Source organism: Lygodium microphyllum, chromosome 10, assembly GCF_053477565.2.
Source record: "Lygodium microphyllum isolate KBCC chromosome 10, Lygodium_microphyllum_v1.1.10, whole genome shotgun sequence".
NCBI lineage: Eukaryota > Viridiplantae > Streptophyta > Polypodiopsida > Schizaeales > Lygodiaceae > Lygodium > Lygodium microphyllum.
This window is the reverse complement of record NC_141144.1, coordinates 15,362,032-15,375,069: the sequence shown is the minus strand read 5'-3', so window position 1 is coordinate 15,375,069 and position 13,038 is coordinate 15,362,032. Positions and strand designations below refer to the sequence as shown.

At 41.4% G+C, this 13,038-nt stretch overlaps 1 protein-coding gene across 1 annotated transcript; it reads left to right on the top strand.

Annotated features, from left to right (window-relative positions):
* Nucleotides 1-1,415: 1,415 nt before the first annotated feature.
* On the top strand, nt 1,416-12,138 carry LOC148029736 (uncharacterized). The gene is made up of 3 exons (XM_087687110.1): nt 1,416-1,551; nt 2,069-2,187; nt 10,137-12,138. The coding sequence occupies exons 1-3, from the start codon at nt 1,416-1,418 to the stop codon at nt 10,686-10,688; spliced, it is 807 nt and encodes a 268-aa protein (XP_087543236.1). The 3' UTR covers nt 10,689-12,138.
* Nucleotides 12,139-13,038: the final 900 nt, after the last annotated feature.

Below are 13,038 nucleotides of genomic sequence, written 5' to 3'. Positions count from 1 at the left end.
TTTTGCCCACTTCACCAAGATGGATACGCATAGTGGTAGCATGTTTCGGCTTCTATAGGCCTCATCGTCTGGATTACTTTAGTGGACCCTTTCCCCCCCCACGACAAGTAATAGTGCTACTTCAGGTGACAGTACAGCACTGTTTAATCTATCTTGAAGGGGCAAGTTGTGTACATGCTATGCTAATCTTTGATTGGAGATTGTGCTATCCTTATCACTCTCCATTTATAAAGAAGGAGGCTACTTTTTGATAGGCACAATCTGCGTATGTATTGAAAAAAGAAAAGGGCCACTAATTCTGGAAAAAGAGGAGCGAAAAGGGAGGCCTCTCTGGTTTTTCCTGGGGGCAGAATGAACGAAAAGAAAGGGAGCTCTGAAGGGGATCGAGGAGAGGGGAGCGACGAGGGAAAAAAAGCATGATAAACAGCCTGCTTACAAAAACGATGGATCTGTCTGTGTTGTAGGCTGCTTGGAGAGGGGAGGGAAAGAAGTAATAAAGAACGAGAGGAACAGGGGAGGCTCTGGGAGGGCCTCATAATCGGGATTTTGCTCACATACAAAGGGATGATTCTTCAAAACACTCTTTACCACTTGTTACTGTTTATCAACACCTACATCCTGTTCAAGCATCTCCATACACTTTTCTGCAAGCAATATTCTGCGGAGTTTATCCTGTTGGTCTTCTAGATGTAGAGAGAATTTTGCCTCCAGGAAAAGAGATTACAGCTGTGGGGATTCTAGATATTGCTGTCGATGGCCAGCCTGCAATCAAGTCATCTGATCAGTTACCCATCTTCTTGTGCCATTTGTACTTGTGGAGGAAGGAGGGAAATAGACGGGGAAGCAGAACAGAGCATAGGGAGATGGAGGACTTGAAGACGAATAGCTCATGGGCACTGCAATACTGCGAGGAGAGAAAAAAAAACCATAGCATGGATGTGGATATGCCTTCGCGGATCTCATGTCGAGCAAAGAATCAAACTAGCTGCTCATTGGTCATCCCAATAAGGAGTTTTCACGCAGAGTGGTGAAGAGACGACGGACTAGGAGAGGCAAAGTGGGAAGATAAAGGCTAAGGACAAAATGATGCAGGAAGAGTGGTGGACGAAGTTGCAGTGGCGAAGATGAATACAAGGACGTACTACAAGACACATATGATGACGAGCTCAGACAACGTCGACGGTTAAAACAAAACCGATGTGTGGAGACAGGCCATGAGATGCTAGCTGCTGACAAACTCTGGTACAGCAGCAGCAAGATAAGCCGCAAGCCGCCGTGCCTAATTCGATTTGTGCCTCCGCCAGCGAACGCCTCCTCTTAATGTGTTCGAGCAGAGTCCTATTTTCAAGGACAAGGTAATATGCAAACTGACTGGAGATCTATTGAACAAGTCAGAAGAGGCTCTGTGGAAGCATATGATTGACAAGAAGTTTCAACGGAAGCTTGCTCAGAAAGAAGCAGAGAAAGCGGAGACTCAGCAGAGACCAGAATGTGCCATGGATGTTATTCTCCAAGTTGATGACAGGCCGGAGCACAGCCTCGATCAGACTTGTTGGAACTTTTGTTAGCTGTTCGGGCAGCGAAGGATAAGGGTGTACGTGTTCAAGGTTATTGTTTCTGAACTACCTCCGATAATTGGGAGTGAGCAGATGGATATGGACCAAAATTTGGACTGGCAGCGTGATGAATTCCAGGACATTTATGATTTTCTGTTGCTCAACCTCTTGTTCCATGTTATTTCTCCATAGAACAGAGAAAGGATCCACAAGCAAGCTAAGAAGAAGTTGACGAAGAAGGATTGATCAGGGATTCTGGGACCTGATGTACAGAATGCAGGGCAGCCCAATCAATTTCATGGTCAATTGGAATTTATGTTGGAACTCTATTGAAACAACAATTATCAGAGATATGGAGAACCCATAATATGGTAATCTGATTTTAAGAAGATCTTGGTGGATGATTGATAATGCCCTGCAAAAGAACTATTTGAAGCTCCAACTTTTATGAGCCTTGTGGATCCTGAATCTAATGCTCTGTTCAAGGCATCGATGCCTGTATATCAATCCAGCTGCTTCTCCTAAATCCAGACCATCAGCTTTCCTCTTCCCCAAGCTAAGCCCCATGGTGAAGAAGGTGGCAAATAAAGTTCGCTTAACACCAACTGAGATGCTGAATACTGTTCGCAAAGTATTGAGCCCAATTTTCATGACACATACCTTAAATTTTTGGATAAGATAAACTCCAAGGTTTTACATAAGGAGGTGGTAACCATGTATGAAAACTGCAAGGTTCTTTAAAGGTTACAGAAACAGCCCATCATAACAATATAATATCACCTATTCATTCTATTCAGCTTGGAGTAACCCTGAAAACTTGATGATTGAGCTCACTATAAAGAGAGTCATATACCATCAGTGGATTACAAGAATAACATCATATACCATCAGTGGATTACAAGAATGTTATTGGTATACTTTACCTGTATGACATGCTGAAGCTAAAACAGAATTTATTGATTGAAATCTGGAATTATTGTATGGTTAATATATGACTCAGAGTTGAATGCTAGAACCATCTCTGACATTGGATTATTTATTTGTTTGATCTTCCATCTTGATATATATCAAGGTCTTCTGAAGACGCGACTATGCTTTCGTAAACCCTTCGACAACGCACAAAAAACGAGGCCTCCGCATTGTGAAATTGAGCTCAGGGGGGTTCAAGACTGCATAACCGTGGGGAAACACCCTTTTGGAGGGGGAAAAATGGATAATGATGAAAATAATGCAAATTTTTTTTTACTAATTCCCCCAGCCAATACATGGCTGGAGGAGAGGGGAGTGTGGGGAGGAATGGGCTAGGTGAGTGGTGTGGGTTGCATGAGGGGGGAAGCCATGCACAACCCACGTGGTGGACCTTCCCTCTCCTCCCCTTAAGCCTATATAAGAACACCCCTTAGTGGGGGATAAGGAGGATGGGACGAACGGCTACTGCCATCGCCGTACTGAGGAGAGAAGAGGGAGAGTAGGGCACTTTAGGGAGAGGCTGCCGAACGGGAGGATCGAAGGGGGAGGAGCAGATGTTCAGAGAGGGAAGTGGAGGGCTACACTGAGGAAGGATAAGGAGGAGAATGCTTTCGTGGCCACCGTGCTGGAGACGCCATCGCCAGGTTGACCATCGCCACTCCCAAGGCCGCCGACTACTGCCTACGGTGCTGCTGATGTCGCCATTTTTTCCCATGCCATTGTCCTCATAATCCCCTCCCTTCGTCAACGGAATCATCTACCCAATAATTGGCCTCCTTTCTTCCACGTCGGGCTTGCTCAAGTTCAGAAGCTTCTAAAGCGATAAGGCTTGGGCATTTTTCCTACGCACCCTCCCCAGTTTTTAAACCAGGCTCGTGAAAGCCCCATTCCCACAAGCAAAGCTCCAACCCCACAAGCCTTCCCATAAGCCCAAATCCCACAAGCCCCGGTATTTTCAAAGATCCGCATTTCGGTGAAGGAATCTCCTGCGTACGAGAGAGAAGGCACATCTTGAGGCTGTCCGGAGAATGCATAGAAGTGAGGGTAATCCGCAGAGTTCAAGTCCTTAACGATGGCTCCCAAGAAGTCGCAAGGTGCGCCTGTAGGAGGTTCTTTCCCGAACATTCACGTGGACATCACCGCGGATCCACAAACCCAGGTTTCATGAATTTATTTTCCACATAAAGAAATGCTTTAAAGCACTTATGCATGTTTCTAATTCACCTAGCATAGGGATAATGCATTTCTCGCCTATTGTTAGTTCAAATAATAGTGATAAAGGTACATTCGATGAATTATCTCTTTGAAAGATAGATAAGGAATGATGCATGTCACGCAATTGGATCATTTGCATTTCTAGAGTTGTTAGTCTTAGGAGATTAGCTACATGTTGCTATTTTGGCGTATTTCCAAAGTAATAAGTCTAAACGCCTATTGCTTAGGGCAAAGGGGTGAAATTGTTAAGTGCATTTTTTATTGGACATGGAAAGAATAAGTGTATGTCACATTTTTAGGCAATATCCTCCTCGTAATGATTCGCATGAGAAAAAGCCGTTCACCCGTAGGATGTTATTCGAAAAAGAATTGCAGAGCACGGAAATGAATCTATGGATTTGCATGTGGCATATGCTTGTAAAATGGAATAAGTCAACACTAGTCCTACAATATTCACTTTGCATGAACTTCATTCACTATGTTGTAGTTAGGAAAGGGATGCATGTTGCATATTCGTCGTGCATAAATTTCATTTTCATCGAGTTGCATTTAGAAAGGATTGCATGACTTATCAAAGCATGAAACTCAAATGCCTAGACGAAAAGGTTGTAGGCATGATTCTTTAATGTAAGTCCTAGTAGGTCCTATGAAAGTTATTCTGCAAATTATCATGCGTTTTGACTTTTAGCAAGAAAGGATAGGGTTATTGCGAATCTAGTGGTATGTTGAAGCAATGAATCGCATGTTTACGTGTATTGTGGATTTGTATAGGTATGGTTCAGTCGATACGATAAATACCCCAAGTGCTAGCTAGGGTTTAGCATGTTAAGGATTCGGCCTAGTTTCGCACTTGTTGCCAAGTCGAAACCCTCAAACCCAAAGATCCTACCCACATTCACGGAATGTTTGGGTCAATTGGACGCTCATACAAACAATGATCTAGGATTTCTACCCTAAGGATCGTTCGGTCTAATGCTAAAACTTGGATTGAGTTTGGAAACCCTAGGATCGAACGTTGTCGGCCTAGTATAATTAGGGTTGGGTTGGGTAAGAAGACACCATAATCCCGCATCTTGTCTAAACATAAATTCCTTGACCAGGAAACACCGCTCAATGGGTGAAATGATCCCATGAGTTAAGAGCGATACTTGTGCAACAAGTTGCATCGTCACGCAATTTTGTGGTTTAATCACAAGAGGGATTTGCCACTCCTTGGAATGAGGTTGGCAGGTTTTAGCGCAAGTCTAACTTACAAGAGGATGAGTAGTCATCCTACTACATCACCTTTCTTGGGCTGATTTGCCAAGTTAGCGGAAGATGTGTATTTGCTTGGTAAGCAAAGTATCAATCAAATCAGAGCGACATGGTCACCAGGAGTTACTGTTAATTTATGAAACCTAAGGTGTTGGTTAAGCTAGGTTAACAGGATACAGCCCTAACCCAAGGACAAAAGGGTGAACAAACAGACCCTTGGGTATCTTGTCAAGTTGCAATTGATCCTGGATCGAATGCCGGATGCATTTGGAGAAAAAGATACACTCCTTAGCAGTTGGCCAAATAAACGATCACTGGATTGATTGTGCTTGTAACAGTTTAGGAGCACTGTTTGCATTGTTTACTCAAGGAACTAAAAGATGAAAAGTTAATTAATGCTTCAGGTTGAAGGCCTGAAGGGAGAGGCAGCATCAGTTACCTCCAACTATCTGCCTGACCCTAACCAAGGGGGTTGTTAGCCGCACCGAGAATGTGAACCAAACCCGCCACGTGAGGTCTCTCCGTTGGGCACTACTTGGAGCAGGAGGACACTTGGGTGCCAAAGGGGGGTTGTGGACATAAATTCCTTGCCTTCCGGGCCCTGCACAAGAGGCCAACGTGACTCGGGATTGGATCTCGAGGCCCGCATATAGGGCAGAATCTTAGATTAGTAATCCCTGTGGATTGCTAGATAGCCTTCGAGCGGATTATGGATTGCCTTCGACAGATTATGGATTAGCCTGTGGGTTGGACTTTATGGATGTATTCCAAAGATAAGTAAGATAACCTGTTGAAAAGGAACTTGTTTGGCACTGTTTTTCTATGTCAAGTGCTAAGATTACGTGAAGAAACCAGTGCCTAACTAGCTAATTAAGGAAGCTGTTTTATGCATGTCTAACTAAATGTGGTAGGTAATTAGACAACTAAAGCAACCTTGATGAAAGTGTGGTGGATGTGGCCATGGGTCCGTTCTACGGATGGGTGGTCCCGGTTGGCCGAGAACTTTTCTCAATCGAAATGGACAGCAAGGAGCTCTTCTCAAAGGAAATGAATAGCAAGGGCACTAACCTAGAGTTTAGGGTACTAGAATTCCGATTTACGCTGTTTTAAGGGAACGGAATGGGACTATGCCTTATGGGTAGAGAGGTTGAGCCTTGCATCCCTCTCGTTTCCCATTCTCCTTGAACCAAGTGCATCATGAATCTGCTTCGTCCCTGGCGTTTCTGCGTAAAGTACTTCGCCTAGGGTTCGACGCTAGCTACCGTTTAGGAAAGTGACCATTAGGGGAAACCCTGATTCACACCAGTCCTAAGTGGGAACGGTTGGAATACTTCCACTATGTGGCAAACGCAGGAAGTCCTAGATTGCAAACCCCGTAACATTCCATGGGAGTGCCAGGGGGAGCTTCCTAGACTCTCTTTCTGATGGACTGCTAAGATGCCTTTCTCTCTCTTTCTCTCTTTATCTCCATCTCCTCTCCCTCTATTTCTCTAAAGATAAATGAAGAAAGATGAAAAGAAAGAGATTATATCAATGGCCAAAGAAGAACATCTCCTTTGTGGTATCTACTTCTCCTTCATGGTCTTCCTTCTCATTTAGCCTCCTTCTCTCTCTCTCTCTCTCTCTCTCTCTCTCTCTCTCTCTCTCTCTCTCAGTAATGTGTTGCTATATAGCAATGTTGAAAAAAATCATGACTAGCATTCATGGCCATGCTCCCAATCCCTTGTAATGATCATAGATTCATTCAAGTCACCACCAAAAGAAACTATCCAAATCCTAGGATCAATGAGCTTTTGGGTAGAATATAAAAGCTAACATGTTCTTCAAGGTGTACCTAAGATTTGGATATTATTATTACAACAATGAAATGATGAAGGTTCTTACACCTTAATTGATTGCGAGGATATATCTCACATATTTATATTTTGAAAGCAAACTCTATTTTATGCGTCTACATTTGTACACCTCTCTCTCTCTCTCTCTCTCTCTCTCTCTCTCTCTCTCTCCCTCCCTCCCTCCCTCCCTCCCTCCCTCCCTCCCTCCCTCTCTCCCTCTCTCCCTCTCTCTCTCTCTCTCTCTCTCTCTTAGTAATGTGTTGCTATATAGCAATGTTGAAAAAAATCATGACTAGCATTCGTCTCCATGCTTCCAATCCCTTGTAATGATCATAGATTCATTCAAGTCACTGCCAAAAGAAACAATCCAAATCGTAGGATCAATGAGCTTTTGGGTAGAATATAAAAGCTAATATGTTCTTCGAGGTGTACCTAAAATTTGGATATGATTATTACAAAAATGAAACGATGAAGGTTCTTACCCCTTAATTGATTGCGAGGATATATTTCACATATTTATATTTTGAGAGCAAACTCTATTTTATGCGTCTATGTTTGTACACTATTGTTACGAGTTAAACATATAAAAAACAAGCAGTAAAGATTGAGGCATTTAATGATAGCCTAAACTCTAAATAATGTGACAATACTCATGAATCTATAGAATTAACCTTCATGCATCTTATAAACATATATGAAACATGTTGTGAAGTTTAGAACTCCTTATTCATGATTTTGGTAATATCTCAATTTCCACTTGTTGTAAATTGTTAAAAGTGGGGAGTGTGGATCACAAGTCAATATGTATCTCGAAACCCTTTCATATAACCCATTGTTGGGATGCACTTTGAGAATGGAAACTATTGAGCTACTGGGCACAAAATTTAGAGCAACAAGTTTCAAGTTATGAAAAAAAAGGTACTAACCATGAGTCCTAGATGTTTGAGATATTCCAACTTTACCAATATTATATTTTGGGGATACTTAATGAAATCCTACATTTTAAGTAATATAATAATAATCGAGGAGTTCCCAAAAGGAACCTTCATGAATGTAAGAGTACCCACACCTCGTTCATGTACAAAGCTAGAGTAACAACACTAAGATATACCTAGTGTCCACCCACCCAACCCAATTTATCAAAACTAGGGCAAGAATATCAAGCTATAATGTGACTACGATTTATTAAATCAATCAATTAAAAAACATGACTAAATTATGTGCATCGAACTAGCCTCCATTAGTATTTGATTAATTATTTTTCTTGTGATTTTATGTTTAAGTTACATTTAAATATACTAAATAAATTATATTAAAAAAGCAAACCTAATCACCTTATGACCATGTTGCCTCTCTCTCTCTCTCTCTCTCTCTCTCTGTGGGTGTGTCTCTTTACTTTTTTCGAATCAATATAATACTTTTGACTACAATATTTAATACTTACATAGTGATATATTGATAGATAAGTCTTTTGTATGAAAGCCACTTTTTGTATGAAAGGCTAATGCCTACTTCTTTGAAAGCATTTAGAAATTGCAAAAGGTACAATATTTAATGAATAATGACATATATTTGCACTTCTTTAAAAAATTGTATCAAATAAATGCAAGTTAGAGCTCTATAGATATATGCATTGGTTCAATCTAACATGTGACATACTTGATGTTTGTAACGTGCTAGAGAGAGGTATAATGAATTTCTTACCACAATAGACAATCCTAGATAATGAATGGATCAAGGAAGTGTACATAAAGATTTCTAAAGGACAGCCTTTTGCTACTGCATAGTGTGCTTCAATGATTAAGAGACAAGCATCACAAAGGACTTTCTGTTTTTAGGTAATCCAAAAAGGAAATGTGGCATTGCAAAATCATTTTACTTTACCAAGATTTTTCCAATTAAATATTGGATGAAAAAATCTTATTGTTGAAGGTGTAAAAGATTATCTATAAATATACTTATGCTTTATACATGGCTTACAAAATCTAAAATATGTGTTTAATGAACTTGATAGCTTACATCTACCACAAATGACAAAAGCAAATCAAGAACAGAACAAAAGATATACATGGATCTCAATCCCTCTCTCCATCATAACATCACATATTTCTAGTGAAATATTTTAACTCAAGCTGAAAGCAAGAGGTTGTGACCATATTAATTATTTCATGCATTTAGGTAGCATGTTGGCCACAAGTCTCAAAGATGCAACGAAATATCTAAGAGTAGTAGAGCTCATATAAGTGGTGATGGTGAAGTGGTGTTGATGGTCCCCCAAGCAAAGTGATTTTTGAGATGAACAAACAAATGCCTTGGCAAGTAGGATATATGTGAGGGTGGAAGGGCCACACATGTGGAGAATTGAGTTGCGAGTAAGTTTAGAACAAGTCTTATGGAGTGGGTACACAAAGTGACCCCCACGACTATGTATCAAAGGATATACCAAGGGAGCTCTATCCGTTCGAAAGGATCGCTCTTCCTTTTATCGAAATTCTGTACATCTCTCCAAGATCTTGTATATCCAAGGGACGGTTCAATAATTGGAATAATTGCCACCCCCTTTTAACCTTCAAGCAAAAAGGAAAAGTCTGACGGGTAGGACGGTAATCGTATGGACTATACCATTAGTCGATGTTGATTGATAGGGATCACTTATAATGGCCGCAAATAGTGTGGTGACATTGGGGTTGCTTCCTGGAGTATATTTGGAGGATGGGAGGCCTTATATGTATGCTATTACGTCTCGTATTGAGATTGTATAAGCCCACTAGACCAAGCATAGTCAGTTCTCTCCTCCTCGTCATAGTCATCGTCTTCTTGTTCCTCTCTCTCTCTCTCTCTCTCTCTCTCTCTCTCTCTCGTTATGGGTAAGCTTCGGCGCTGGCTATGGCGCAGGCTCATGCTCCTGCAGCACTCCAACTCTTATCCGAGAAAACGGGAGCTTCATATCTATGGTGATCCTTCGTGGCCGAGAAAAGGCAGCCCTGATAACCATCGCTTCCAGTGTCACTATAATTGGGATCCCGACCCCACGATCAGCTGTAAGAAATGTTGGCCGTCTACCATGATCAATCAACGGCCGCATTTTCTAATCGCGGACCCACAGAACGCCGATGGTCATTATGATAATATAATTAGGGCTGATAATCATGCTGGCATTGGTTGTACCAATGATGATGATGAGAGCGAGCATTCGATGAATGATGGTCATGAGGCTGGGATTAATGCAGCGGCTCAATATCGCTGCATCTCTTCGAGCGGAGGATTAAAGCTCGGTCTTAAGTCGAGCAAGGAGATGATTACATAGCATAATTATCCTGTTTATCCAGATCGTCATGATAGGATACATTATAAGGCTCATCTATGTCGCTCCTTCAGCCAGGGTGATGGCCATCATCACTGGCAGAGCCCATATAACAAGCTGGGTACAGTACATCATGGCAATTATGATCACCAACGATTGATCAGACGCTCTCACTCCTGCAGCAAGTCTGATAATCACTGTGGAAGCAGCCATGGCCGCAGCTTCAAGCATCGTGATCACAGTGCGGTCGTGATGAAGGGGTATGTGGCCGTCTATGTCGGCGAGGACGAAGAATCCCTGCAGAGGTTCCTTGTCCCCGTCTCTTATCTCAGCCACCCGGCATTCCAAGAGCTCCTGCAGCGTGCCGAGAAAGAGTTCGGCTTCGCGCAGAAGGCCGGGCTCACCATCCCTTGTGGCCTGCCCGAGTTCTATCAGACTGTCAGAAAAATTCATCACCATGATCATCATCATGACCAAGCCCACAGAGCCCAGCCTCATTGCATCCCCTTTGACAGTGTCATCATGTGTAGAAGCCTCAGCTATAGCAGATTATAGCATAGATGATGATCCCTTCAGCCCGTATGTCTAGATGGCTTTGTCAAATTCGTGACTATGGCTCCCTTAATTCAGGCATGTAATTTAATATGAGTTTAGCTCCTTTGGGCCAAGGAGTCGAGAGGCCTATCAAGGTGCAAAGTTTTCCGCTTTTAACAATAAGTAATGTGGAGCTGCTCCTTTGAACAAGCATGCAAATTCCATGATTATGTCATGGATCCTTGTGGTAAGCTACATCTTTAGTATGTGGAATTGCTACAGTTTTGCAGATAGCCTGTGTCCTTATTTGAGAGATCCAAATCTGGTTATTAACTTTCGTATTCTTGGGATGACACTTTACTACTCCAACCCACTAAAGTCCCCAATCAAGTTAACAGGCAATATATTGATTATGGCAGGTAGGTGTACGAATCTGTAAGGGGCTCAATGCTCAATGCTCAATGCTCATGCAGAAAAGCTACCGTTGACTATAGGGCGATAATGATACATGGGAAAAGGTAATATCATGCACATCATGTAGTATTGAGGAAACAATTTGCACCACACTTGCAGAAGAATAGGAAATTCGCGAGCATGATCACGAAAGGGAATGACAAGATAACCTGAAGAAATTTACTAATTACTTTGATCACGCGTGATCTGATAACAGTATATCAATGGACGGGGACGTTATTAACACGCTCTTTATATGTATAAAATATCATCATGGAATGGCGATTACCAGTAACCTAATGACCTACAAAAAGATTTTGGCTACTACAAAAGGGATCCCACCACGAAGCACAAGGGACCAAGAATAATATTAGTGCTTGGGGATCTTCTAATCTGATATGCTGTGAATATAATCGCGTGATACAATTCGGAGGTCGGGGATTCGGCCCTTTAATGTGCTTTTGGGCCTTGGCACAATGAGCCGTCTGCTCATTAAGATAGAAACGCTAGTGCCCATATCTCGAAAATTTGACATTTATCACATGACGTGTCATTATAGGGTGTGGAGTGTGCAAAGTATATCACTCTCATGATCTCATCCTCAGCACTCGATCATATATCTAGCCATGTGCATTTTTGAGCTGTCCAGATACCTTCTCTTCCCCATGAAGATCGATATGATTTAGTACTTAGGCATGTCTATGCACCTCAACAACTTTCTCTTTCCCATCAATGTCATGATTCCATACTTCACACTTTGGTTGTACATGCATTGTTCCGAGTTAAAAGCACGAATGGCCCATGGCTTTAGGACTCGGTCGTATTTTCAATTATGTGTGGCATTTTTAAGTTTATTTTTATAAAACCCTTTGTTTGTGGAAGTTGAAACATGTATTAAAGCAATAGGGGAAAATGGGGGATATACATTGAGCTTTTTTGCAACAAGTTTAACCCTTATCTAGAGTAGAGTTGTAGGGGGTACTTTATATCACTCAATTGAGCCATTTCAAGTGCTCACATCCTTGTAAGTAGTGTTGTCTGAAACATTACAAATATGAAAAAGGAGGTTTCCATGGGACTATTCTAGCTACTTATTCCTTGTCCAACAATATAGCACTACAATTAACATTCTCAAGTTTGTGGATTGGTCTAGACTTGCCTTCTTTGTCCTTTGCACATTTGATGTGGTCTTTAGCAATGTTATCCTTATTTATCTTAACTTGTCCACTTGGCTTTTCAAATTCAATCTCGTTTTGGCTCTTGGTCCATGATAATCCCAAGTCTTGAGAGGCATCAAATATTAGACTATGAAATATTTTGCAATTCACACATGAATCCCTTTCTTTCGTTGTGATGACTTGACCCTTCTTAAGATATATCTCTTCAATGTTTTCCACCATGCTAAAATGCACAACCAATATGATCAGGTAGTGAACCATACTCCACTTCTATGATCAGAGGCATTGCAGATTTACATACATGGAAATTGCTACAAATTTTTCCTCCACGTGAACATGGGCAACCACCTACCTATTATTAGGATCTACTATTACTTTTGAGATGATCTTGATATGAACTCTGTTGTTGCCCCACCACTTTTGCTATTCTGACCAATTGTATATAATGAATACTTTATCAATTGATTTTAAATTCTTAAGGAATTTGTTATTGGTTGCTTTTAGTTCTTCAAGGGAGAGTATGTCATGAGCTATCTATAATGGGATCTATAATCAAGGTGTTACTAGTTGCTTTTAGCTCCTAAAGGTAGAGTATGCCAAGTCTAGCTATCTGTAAATCATTCATCTAGTCCTCCCTAAGTATACATAACACAATGTATAATCAAGGTATTACTGGTTGCCCTAAATTCCTAAAGGTAGAGTATCTCAAGAGCTATCTGATAAATCCTTCATCTAGTAAC

Coding starts and splice junctions, on each gene's coding strand:
- LOC148029736 (XM_087687110.1), top strand. CDS start 1,416: ATGATTGACAAGAAGTTTCAACGGAAGCTTGCTCAGAAAGAAGCAGAG. Junction 1,552..2,068: donor GCACAGCCTCGATCAGACTT/GTTGGAACTTTT, acceptor ATATCAATCCAG/CTGCTTCTCCTAAATCCAGA. Junction 2,188..10,136: donor TGCTGAATACTGTTCGCAAA/GTATTGAGCCCA, acceptor ATGATTACATAG/CATAATTATCCTGTTTATCC.